Here is a 10,525-nt window from a genome sequence, read left to right on the forward strand (position 1 = left end):
ACAAGGGCCACATCTAACTCCCTCTTAAATATAGCCAATGAACTGGCCTCAACTACCTTCTGTGGCAGAGAATTCCACAGATTCATCACTCTCTGTGTAAAAAATGATTTTCTCATCTCGGTCCTAAAAGACTTCCCTCTTATCCTTAATCTGTGACCCCTTGTTTTGGACTTCCCCAACATCGGGAATAATCTTCCTGCATCTAGCCTCTCCATCCCTTTAAGAATTTTGTAAGTTTCTATAAGATCCCCCCTCAATCTTCTAAATTCTAGCGTGTACAAGCCGAGTCTTTCCAGTCTTTCTTCATATGAAAGTCCTGCCATCCCAGGAATCAGTCCGGTGAACCTTCTCTGTACTCCCTCTATGGCAAGAATGTCCTTCCTCAGATTAGACCAAAACTGTACGCAATACTCCAGGTGTGGTCTCACCAAGACCCTGTACAACTGCAGTAGAACCTCCCTGCTCTTATACTCAAATCCTTTTGCTATGAATGCCAACATATCATTCGCTTTTTTCACTGCCTGCTGCACCTGCATGCCTACTTTCAATGACTGGTGTACCATGACACCTAGGTCTCGTTGCATCTCCCCTTTTCCTAATCGGCCACCATTCAGATAATAGTCTACTTTCCTGTTTTTGCCACCAAAGTGGGTAACCTCACATTTATCCACATTATACTGCATCTGCCATACATTTGCCCACTCACCCAACCTATCCAAGTCACCTTGCAGCCTCCTAGCATCCTTCTCACAGCTAACACTGCCCCCCAGCTTCGTGTCATCCACAAACTTGGAGATGTTGCTTTCAATTCCCTCATCCAGATAATTCATCTATATACAGGTGCACAACCTTTTATCCGGTGTTCCGGAAACCGAAAAACTCCGAAAACCGGCCATTTTTTCCCAGGATGTCGTCTGCACACCAAAGCTCGCGTTTGGCGCCAAACTTGACCCGAAACGACCCACGGTCAACCCAGGTCTGTACTACTGTAGCGGCTGCCTCCTCCCCGGAGACCGGGAGACACTTAAACATCTGTAAATCATTGCTTAAATGTTAGTCAGTTAGTTTGGAGGGCTTTTATGTGAAAGGGGGGTTGAAGGGGTAAACTTTAATTCTTAGTCCCCTACCTGGTCGGAGAGGCGGGGAGCGGTCAATGCCTTACCGGGTCGCCGTGCAGTAAGCTCCGCAGCGCTGTGGCCGCCAACTCCCAGCTGGGGCTGTGGGCGGCGCCGGTTGTAGCTCCGACCCCGGCAACTCTACCCCTGGCTGCGAGGCGCTCCAAATCCAGCGCCGCGTGCAGCCTCAGCTCCGCAAATGATGGGAGTCGGCGGCGTCGCAGCGCTGGGATACCAGCGGGGAGCGGGCAATGCCTTACCGGGGCGCTGTGCGGTAAGCTCCAGGGCGCTGAGGCCGCCTTCTCCCAACATTCGCGGACCTGGGACGGCGGGCGTCCGGCCGCGGGCGGCGCTGGATTTGGAGCGCCTCGCAGCCAGGGGTCGAGTTGCCGGGGTCGGAGCTACAACCGGCGCCGCCCGCGGCCGGACGGAGCCCCCAGCTCCGTGATGTTGGGAGTCGCCGACCAGGTAGGGGACTAAGAATTAAAGTTTCCCACTTCACCCACCCACCCCACCACCACCACCACATAAAATCCCTCCAAACTAGCTGACTAACATTTATGCAATGATTTACAATGATTCCCCGGTCTCCGGGGAGGAGGCAGTCGCTCCAGACTTTTCAAGCCGCCCACGCTACCTACCTAATCTACGCTAAAAATCTTCCATTCGGAAATCCGAAAATGTCCGAAATCCGACAAGTGTCTGGTCCCAAGGCTTTCGGATAATAGGTTGTGCACCTGTATTACTAAAAGTCTGTTCTTGACCGGTTTTGGCCATCTGTGCTGCGATTTGCGAGAGAACGCCGCCACCTACGGCCGTCATTTTTGGCCACCTTGCTCAGAGCCCCCCTCCGCCATATGTGTACCGAGGATTTTTCCCGTCGATGAAAAATGACAGAGATATTAATGATTTTACAAAATTCCCCATTCTCTCTGCTGCCCCTGCTGGCGGCAGGGGGAGGGACTATAACCAGGAAGTGGGGTGCCTCACAGTCTCTTCAAGATGGAGGAAGGCCGAGGGTCACGTTTCTCTGAGCTGTGAATAACACTGAACACATGTCTAATCAAATGTGAGTGATCTTAGTGGTTCTAAAACGCCTGCAGAATGTGTCTATTGGTTCTTAAATGTTTGCAAAAAGTGTTTATTGGTTCTAAAATGTTTGCAAAAAGGGTCTCTTTTGGTTCCACAATGCTTGCAGAATGTGTCTTTTTTGGTTCTAAAATGTTTTTTAGGTTCTCCTCCCCCTTTCCTCTCCCCCCCCTTTCTTTTCCCCCCCTCTCCTCACCCTTCCACCCCCCCCCCCTCTCCTCGCCCCCCTCTCCTCGCCCCCCCTCTCCTCTCCTCGCCCTTCCCCCCCTCTCCTCCCCCCGCCTCCCCTCTCCTCTCCCCCCCCTCTCCTCCCCCCCCCCCTCTCCTCTCTCCCTCCCCCCTCCCCTCTCTCTCCTTCCTCTCCCCCCTCTCCCCCTCCCCCCTCCTCCTCCCCCCTTCCCCCCCCCTCTCCCTCCCCCTCTCTCCTCCCCTTTCTCCCCCATCCCCCACCATTCCTCCCCAAACCCCCTCCCCTCCTCTACACACACCCCTACCCCCTCCCCTCCACACACCCCCCTACCCCCCCTGCTCCCCCCCACCTCCCCCCCTCCCCTCTCCCAGCACACCCTCTCTCCCCCTCCCCTTTATCCCCCTCTCTCCTCTCCCTCCCCTCCCCCCCTCCATCCCCCCCCCCCCCCCCCCCCCCACCCCCCTCTTCCCCCCTCCACCCTCCCCGCACCTCCCCCTCCCTACTCCCCACCTCTCCCCCCTCTCAGCACCCCCCCTCTCTCTCACCCTCTCTCTCTCCACCCCCCTCCTCCCCCACCTTTCCCCCCTCACCCACCCTCTCCCCGCACCTCACCCTCCCTGCTCCCCACCTCTCCCCCTCACCCCCCTCTCAGCACCCCCCTCTCTCTCCCTCACTCTCACCCTCTCTCTCTCCACCCCCCTCCTCCCCCCCACCTTTCCCCCCTCACCCACCCTCCCGCTTCTCCTCCTCTCCACCCCCCTCTCTCTCTTGCCCCTCTCTCTGTGTCTCTGTGTCTCTCTCTGTCTCTGCCCCTTCTCTCTCTCTCTACCCTCACTCTCTACCCCCCCCCCCCCCCCCCCCCCTTCCCACCTCCTCTCTAGGTGTGACTGCAAGTTGGGGGCTATGCATCAGTAGATAGGGTGTTTAAGGGGTAAAAGGAGCAAATTAATGATATTAAAATAATATCAAGGGGGGTAATTAGAGTGAGTGCGGGGGGGGGGTGGGGTGGAGGGGGGAGATAGTTAGTGCGTGTGATGCTGCATGCCGCCGCCCCCCCCCCCCCCCCCCCCCCCCCACCCACCCCACAACCGCACGTTAGGGGAACAGACCCAACAGGTCAGCACTTGGTCTGGTATATATTGTAAATAGCTGGGGTCCCAGCACTGAGCCTTGCGTACCCCACTAGTCACTGCCTGCCATTGTGAAAAGGACCCGTTTACTCCTACTCTTTGATTCCTGTCTGCCAGCCAGTTCTCTATCTACATCAATACTGAACCCCCAATACCGTGTGCTTTAAGTTTGCATACTAATATCTTATGTGGGACCTTGTCGAAAGCCTTCTGAATATAACACATCGACGTGTTCTCCCTTATCTACTCTACTAGTTACATCCTCGAAAAATTCTATAAGATTCGTCATAGACATGATTTACCTTTCATAAATCCATGCTGACTTTGTCCAATGAATTCACCACTTTCCAAATGTGTTGCTATCCCATCTTTAATAACTGACTCCAGCATTTCCCTACTACTGATGTTTGACTAACTGGTCTGTAATTCCCCATTTGCTCTCCCTCCCTTTTTAAAAAGTGGGGTTACATTAGCTACCCTCCAATCCTCAAGAACTACTCCAGAATCTAAATACTTTTGAAAAATTATCACTAATGCATCCATTATTTCTGCGGCTACTTCCTTCAGTACTCTGGGATGCAACTTATCTGGCCCTGGGGATTTATCGGCCTTTAATCCAATCAATTTACCTAACACCACTTCCCGGCTAACCTGGATTTCACTCAGTTCCTCCATCTCATTTAACCCCCGGCCCCTTGCTATTTCCGGCAGATTATTTATCTTCCTTAATCCAGAAAAGTTCTGGAATCAAGGATGCCAGAAAACTGTTGGTGGACCTGTACCACTTTTAGGAAACTACGTACTTGTACTCCTGTATCCCTCTGCTCTACCACGCTCCCCAGTGCCCTACCATTCATTTTGAAGGTCATAACTTGGTTTGACTTCCCAAATGCAACCCTTCATACTTATATGAATTAAACTCCATTACCCATTCATCAGCTTGTCCATCTGATCAAGATCCTGCTGTAATTCTTGATAACCATCTTCTCTGTCTACGACAACCTACCTGAACTCCCGGTGGCTAAGCACTTCAACTCCCCCTCCCATTCCCAATCCGACCTCTCTGTCCTGGGTCTCCTCCATTGCCAGAGTGAGCAACAACAGAAATTGGAGGGACAGCACCTCATATTCCGCCTGGGTAGCCTGCGTCCGGCGGGCATGAACATTGAATTCTCCCAATTTTGCTAGCCCTTGCTGTCTCCTCCCCTTCCTTAACCATCGAGCTGTCTCCTCCCATCCCCCCGCCCTCGGGCTCCTCACCCTCCCATTTTCCTTCCTTCCTTCTCCCCCCCCCCCACCCCCTATCAGTCTGAAGAAGGGTTTTGGCCCGAAACGTCACCTATTTCCTTCGCTCCATACATGCTGCTGTAGCCGCTGAGTTTCTCCAGCATTTTTGTGTACCTTCTCTGTCTACGATATCACTTTGATGTTATTTGCAATCTTACGATTCATGACACGTACTTTCTCATCCAATTTATTGATTTTAATGTCAAACAGTAATGCAACGAGCACTCGATCCCCAGAGAATGGTGAGTCTGTGGAATTCTTTGCCTCAGGTGGAGGCAGGTTCTCTGGATGCTTTCAAGAGAGAGCTAGATTAGGCTCTTAAAAATAGTGGAGTCAGGGGATATGGGGAGAGGGCAGGAACGGGATACTGATTGGGGATGATCAGCCATGATCACATTGAATGGCGGTGCCGGCTCGAAGGGCCTACTCCTGCACCTATTGTCTATTGTTTATTGTCTATTGTACACCCTAGTTACAGGCCACCAGTCCGAGAAACAACCTTCCACCACCAGCATGTTTCCTACCAGAAACCAATTCTATATCCAGTTAGCTAACGCTTTCTGGGTCTCATGCGGTGTAATCTTCTGGAGCAGCTTATCATGTGGAACATCAGCAAAGGCCTTGCTGAACTCCGTATACATTACATATACAACCCTGCCCTCATCAACCTTCTTCAAATCAAACTCAATCAATTTCATGAGACACAATCTCCCACGCAAAAAAAACATGGGGGAGGGGAGGGTAGTGGATGGTAGGGAAGGGCAGGGAAGCGGATGGTGGGGAGGGGGTGGTAGGGAAGAGCAGGTGAGGGTAGGACAGAGTTAGGGGGGCAGGGGATGGTAGGGGAAGATTAGAGAGGGCAGTGAAGGGTAGGGGAGAGTAGGGGAGGGCAGGGTTGGGTAGGTGAGGGTAGTACAGAGTCGGGGAGGGCAGTGAAGAGCAGGGGAGGGGAGGGGAGAGTAATGTAGGGCAGGAGAAGGTAGGGGTAATGGAGGGGAGGGTGGGGAGGGCAGGGGTTTGGAAGGCAAAGTAGGGAAAGGCAAAGTAGGGGAGGGCCGAGTAGGGAAGGGACGGGTTCGGTAGGGAGGGGGGGAGCAGTTATGGAGGAGAGGGGAGAGAAGGGGAAGGAAGGGGAGAGCGTGGGAAGGGAAGGAGAGGGAGGGAGGGAAGGGAGGGGAGTGCAGGGGAAGGGACGGGAGTGCAGGGGAAGGGAGGGGAGTGCAGGGGAAGGGAGGGGAGAGCAGGGGAAGGGAGGGGGGGGGGTGGGAGGGGAGTGCAGGGTAGGGCAAGGAAGTGGAGGACAGGGTTGTGTAGGGTTGGGTAGGGGAGGACAATGGAGGGGAGGGGGGTGGTGTGTGTTACCGAGGCCAATCCCAGTTTACTCCACACTTACCCGCTGTAAACGGGGGACGGGCTGGTCTTCAGGACCGAGTCCCGCTTTTTACCGCCTTTCGACATTTTGTTTCTGCGGCGAACTGCCGTTACCCGGCAACGGGACGCGGGCGCACGGCGATCCCGCCGGGTCCTAGCGCCGGTCCTCGGAACGAGCGGCTCGCGTCCAACTGTTCAACTGCCTTTAGATACACTGCAGGAAGGAACTGTAGATACACCGAATGTAGACACAAAAACTGGAGCAACTCAACGGGTCAGGTAGCATCTCTGGAGAAAAGGAATAGGTTACGTTTCGGGTGGAGACCCTTCTTCAGATAGAGAGTCGTGGGGAAAGGGAATCGAGAGATAAAGGCGGTGATATAGAGCTATGCATAACAAATGAATGAAATATATGCATAAAAAGTAACGATGATGAAGGGAACAGGCCATTGTTAGCTTTGACTATTTGTGTCTATCTTCGGGATTGGATGTAGGCTGGGCACAACCCGACGTAGAAGTATAAGGCGTAGGTAGAAACTGCACATGCTGGTGTATACCGAAGATAGACATCAAATTCTGGAGCAACTCAGCAGTAACTCATTGAAACGTACCGAAGAGTGAAAGGCTTGGATAGTGGACGTGGAGAGGATGTTTCCACTCGTGGGAAAGTCTAGGACTGGAGGTTATAGCCTCAGAATTAAATTACGTTCCTTTAGGAAGGAGATGAGGAATTTCTTTAGTCAGAGGGTGATGAATCTGTGGAATTCTTTGCCACAGAAGGCTGTGGAGGCCAAGTCAATGGATATTTTTCAGGCAGAGATATATAGATTCTTGATTAATATGTCAGGGGGTATGGGGAGAAGGCAGGAGAATGGGGTTAGGAGAGAGAGATAGATCAGCCATGATTGAATGGTGGAGCAAGCAATGGGCCGAATGGCTTAATTCTGATCCTGTCACTTATGACCTTATGGGTCAGGCAGCATATCTGAAGAAAAGGAACAGGTGATTACCTGAACTGCACACAATGTTCCTACCGGGACCTAAAACACAGCCTTTTCACTATCTACAAGGTACAAGTCATGCCTGATGGAACACTATTCACTTTCCTGAATTAGTCCAGGTCCATCACCAGTCAAAAAGCAAAGACATAATCCAGAACAAATATCTTACTAGATTGGCACTCCATCCAACAATCGAAACATTCAATCCTTCCACCCTGGTATATTGTGGCTGTACTGTATACCATCTACAAAATGCACTATCGTTACAGTGGCTGTACTGCATACCATCTACAATATGCACTGCTCCTGCACCACCTGCCAAATCTCTTGTACCAAAGACAGCAGGTGCATGGGACCACCACAATCCGAGGTTCCCCTTCCTATGGAGACTACAGAGAAATTACAGCAATGGTAGGGCTCTGGAGAATGTGGTAGAACAGAAGTATTTAGGAGCGCAGGTGCATGGTTCCTTGAAGGTAGAGTCGCAGGTAGATAGGTTGGGCAAAATGGCATTTCGCACATTGGCCTTCATCAGTCAGAGTATTGGGTATAGAGAATAGGCACAAAATGCTGTACTAACTCAGCGGGACCCAACATCTCTGGAGAGAAGAAATGGGTGATGTTTCAGTCGAGACCCTTCTTCAGGCTGATGTCAGGGGAGTGGACGGTACATAGATAAGGATGTGTATAGATAAGGAAGTGTAAGGTGTGAAAACAGGACCAAGGGAATGGAGATCAAGGAACATGTAGAATAGATCATTGTTAGTTGGGAGGAGGTAACAAAATAGGGATAAAAGACTGGTCAGAGAACTATAGGTCATGTTGCAGGTAGACAAAAGTGCTGGAGAAACTCAGCGGGTTTCTATGGAACAGTAGCATCTATGGAGCGAAGGAAGTAGGCAACATTTCGGGCCGAAACCCTTCTTCAGACTACCTTCAATTTTCCAGCACCTGCAGTTCCTTCTTTAACACTAGGTCATGTTGCAGTTGTATAGGATGTTGGCGAGTTTGCACTTTAGAGTTTTGTGTTCGCTTCAGGGCACCATGTTTTCGGAAAGATGTTGTCAAGCTGAAAAGGGTACAGACAAGATTTACAAGGATGTTGCCAGGGCTAGAGGGTCTGAGCTATAGGGAGAGGTTGAGTAGGCTGGGACTCTATTCCTTGGAGCGCAGAAGGATGAGGGGTAATCTTATTGCGGTGTATAAAATCATGAGAGGAATAGATTGGGTAGATGCACAGAGTCTCTTGCCCAGAGTAAGGGAATCAAAGACCAGAGGACATGGGTTCAAGGTGACGGGGAAAAGATTTAATAGGAATCGGAGAGGTAACTTTTTCACACAAAGGGAGGTGAATGTATGGAACAAGCTGACAGAGGAGGTAGTTGAGGCGGGGACTACCCCAACATTTAAGAAACTGTTAGACAGGTACCTGGATAGGACGGGTTTGGAGGGATATGGACCAAAAACGGGCAGGAGGGACTGGTGGAGCTGGAATATGTTGGCCGGTGTGGTCACATTGGGTCAAAGGGCCTGTTTCCACACTGTATGACTGAGGAAATTCTCTTGGTCTCCAATGAGTCTTACAAACTTCTCCAGATACAACATAGAAATCATACGTTTCAACTGTTAGATTGTATCACAGCTTGGCTTAGGAACAGCTCTGCACAAAATTGCAAGAAAATGCAGAGTTGTGGATGAAGCCCAGTCCATCACACAGACCAGTCTCCCCATCCAGAGTCAAGAGTGTTTTATTGTCATATGTCCCAGGTAGGACAATGAAATTCTTACTTGCTGCAGCACAACAGAATATGTAAAAATAATACATAACGAGAGAAGAAAAAAAGTTCAGTGTATGTATACATATGCACACATACTCAATAAATAACAAATATAATGCAATAATAATAATAATAGTCTGTTGCAGTTCAGAGCTTATTTGTTGTCGTGTTTAATGGCCTGATGGCTATAGGGAAGAAACTGTTCCTGAACCTGGACGTTACAGTTGTCAGGCGTGATGTTACAGTTGTCAGTGTGTGGACAGGATGGTATGGGTCTTTGATGATGTTGGCTGCCTTTTGGAGGCAGTGACTTCGATAGATCTCTTCGATGGTGGGGAGGTCAAAGCCGGTGATGGACTGGGCAGTGGTCACAGCTTTTTGCTGTCTTTTCCGCTCTTGGGCGTTCAAGTTGTCGAACCAGGCTCCGATGCAACCAGTCAGCATGCTCTTTACTGTGCACCTGTAGAAGTTCAAGAGAATCCTCTTTGACATGCCGAATCTCCGTAATCCTCTCAGGAAATAGTGGCGCTGATGTGCCTTCTTTATAATTGCATCAGTGTGCTGCATCCAGGAAAGATCTTCAGAAATACCCACGCCCAGGAATTTGAAGTGTTTGACCCTCTCCACCATCGTTCCATTGATGTAAACAGGATTGTGCGTCCTCATCCTTCCCCTACCAAAGTCCACAATCAGTTCCTTTGTTTTACTGGTGTTGAGAGCCAGGTTGTTGTGCTGGCACCATTTGGTCAATTCGTCAATTTCACTTCCATACTCTGACTCATCACCATCTGTGATTCGTCCAACAACAGTTGTGTCGTCGGCAAACTTGATGATGGAGTTCGCACTATGTCCGGCTTCGCAGTCATGGGTATAGAGTGAGTAAAGCAGGGGGTTTACGTGATTGATTCTATCAACACTTCATGCTGCCTTTGAAGAACAGCCAACAAAATCAAATACCCACGCCCCTGTCATTCCTTTTTCTCCCCACTATGGGGCAGAACACACAGAAACTTGAATGCGTGCACCACCAGACTCGGGAACAGCATCTTCTCCACTGTGATGAAGCTTCTGAATGGTTCTTGCATAGGATCCTCTCCAATTCTCCTCTACACCATTGTGGACATTGAACACTGTCTCTTGAACTGTTGTATTACAACGATGAGAACCATAGTCTGCAGTCGGTATCTTTCCCTTTGCTCTGCGTACTTACTACATACATACTTGAGTCTAGCTTGATCGTATGTTATGTGCAGTATTATGATCTGTTTGAATAGCATGCAAATCAAAGCTTGTCACTGTACTTCAGTACACATGACAATAATAAACCTAAACTGCACAGCTGACAAGGAAGTTTGTCACTATTCCTTCATTATTGCTGGGTCTGTCCTGAAACTCCCAAACCAACAGCACTGTGGGATGACATTCACCATAAGGACTGCAGCAGTTCAAGGCAACAAGTCATCACCCCTTTCTCAAGGGAAATTAGTGAGGGTGATTAATAATGATTTTGCCCACATTCCAAAAACAATAGACAATAGGTGCAGGAGTAGGCCATTCGGCCCTT

The 10,525-nt window shown here is 50.3% G+C and overlaps 1 protein-coding gene across 4 annotated transcripts in view; it reads right to left on the reverse strand.

Moving 5' to 3' along the window:
* Positions 1-6,328, reverse strand: part of adgb (androglobin) — a 205,511-nt gene extending 199,183 nt beyond the window's left edge. For 3 of the 4 annotated variants that reach the window (XM_055639044.1, XM_055639046.1, XM_055639043.1), the window contains exon 1: positions 6,205-6,328. In XM_055639044.1, the coding sequence (XP_055495019.1) occupies positions 6,205-6,269 (65 nt within the window). In that variant the 5' untranslated portion in view covers positions 6,270-6,328. The remainder of the gene's footprint in view (positions 1-6,204) is intronic. The other variant, XM_055639049.1, reaches the window with a different exon arrangement.
* Between the last annotated feature and the right edge of the window lie 4,197 nt (positions 6,329-10,525).

This window comes from Leucoraja erinacea, chromosome 8 (assembly GCF_028641065.1).
Source record: "Leucoraja erinacea ecotype New England chromosome 8, Leri_hhj_1, whole genome shotgun sequence".
NCBI lineage: Eukaryota > Metazoa > Chordata > Chondrichthyes > Rajiformes > Rajidae > Leucoraja > Leucoraja erinaceus.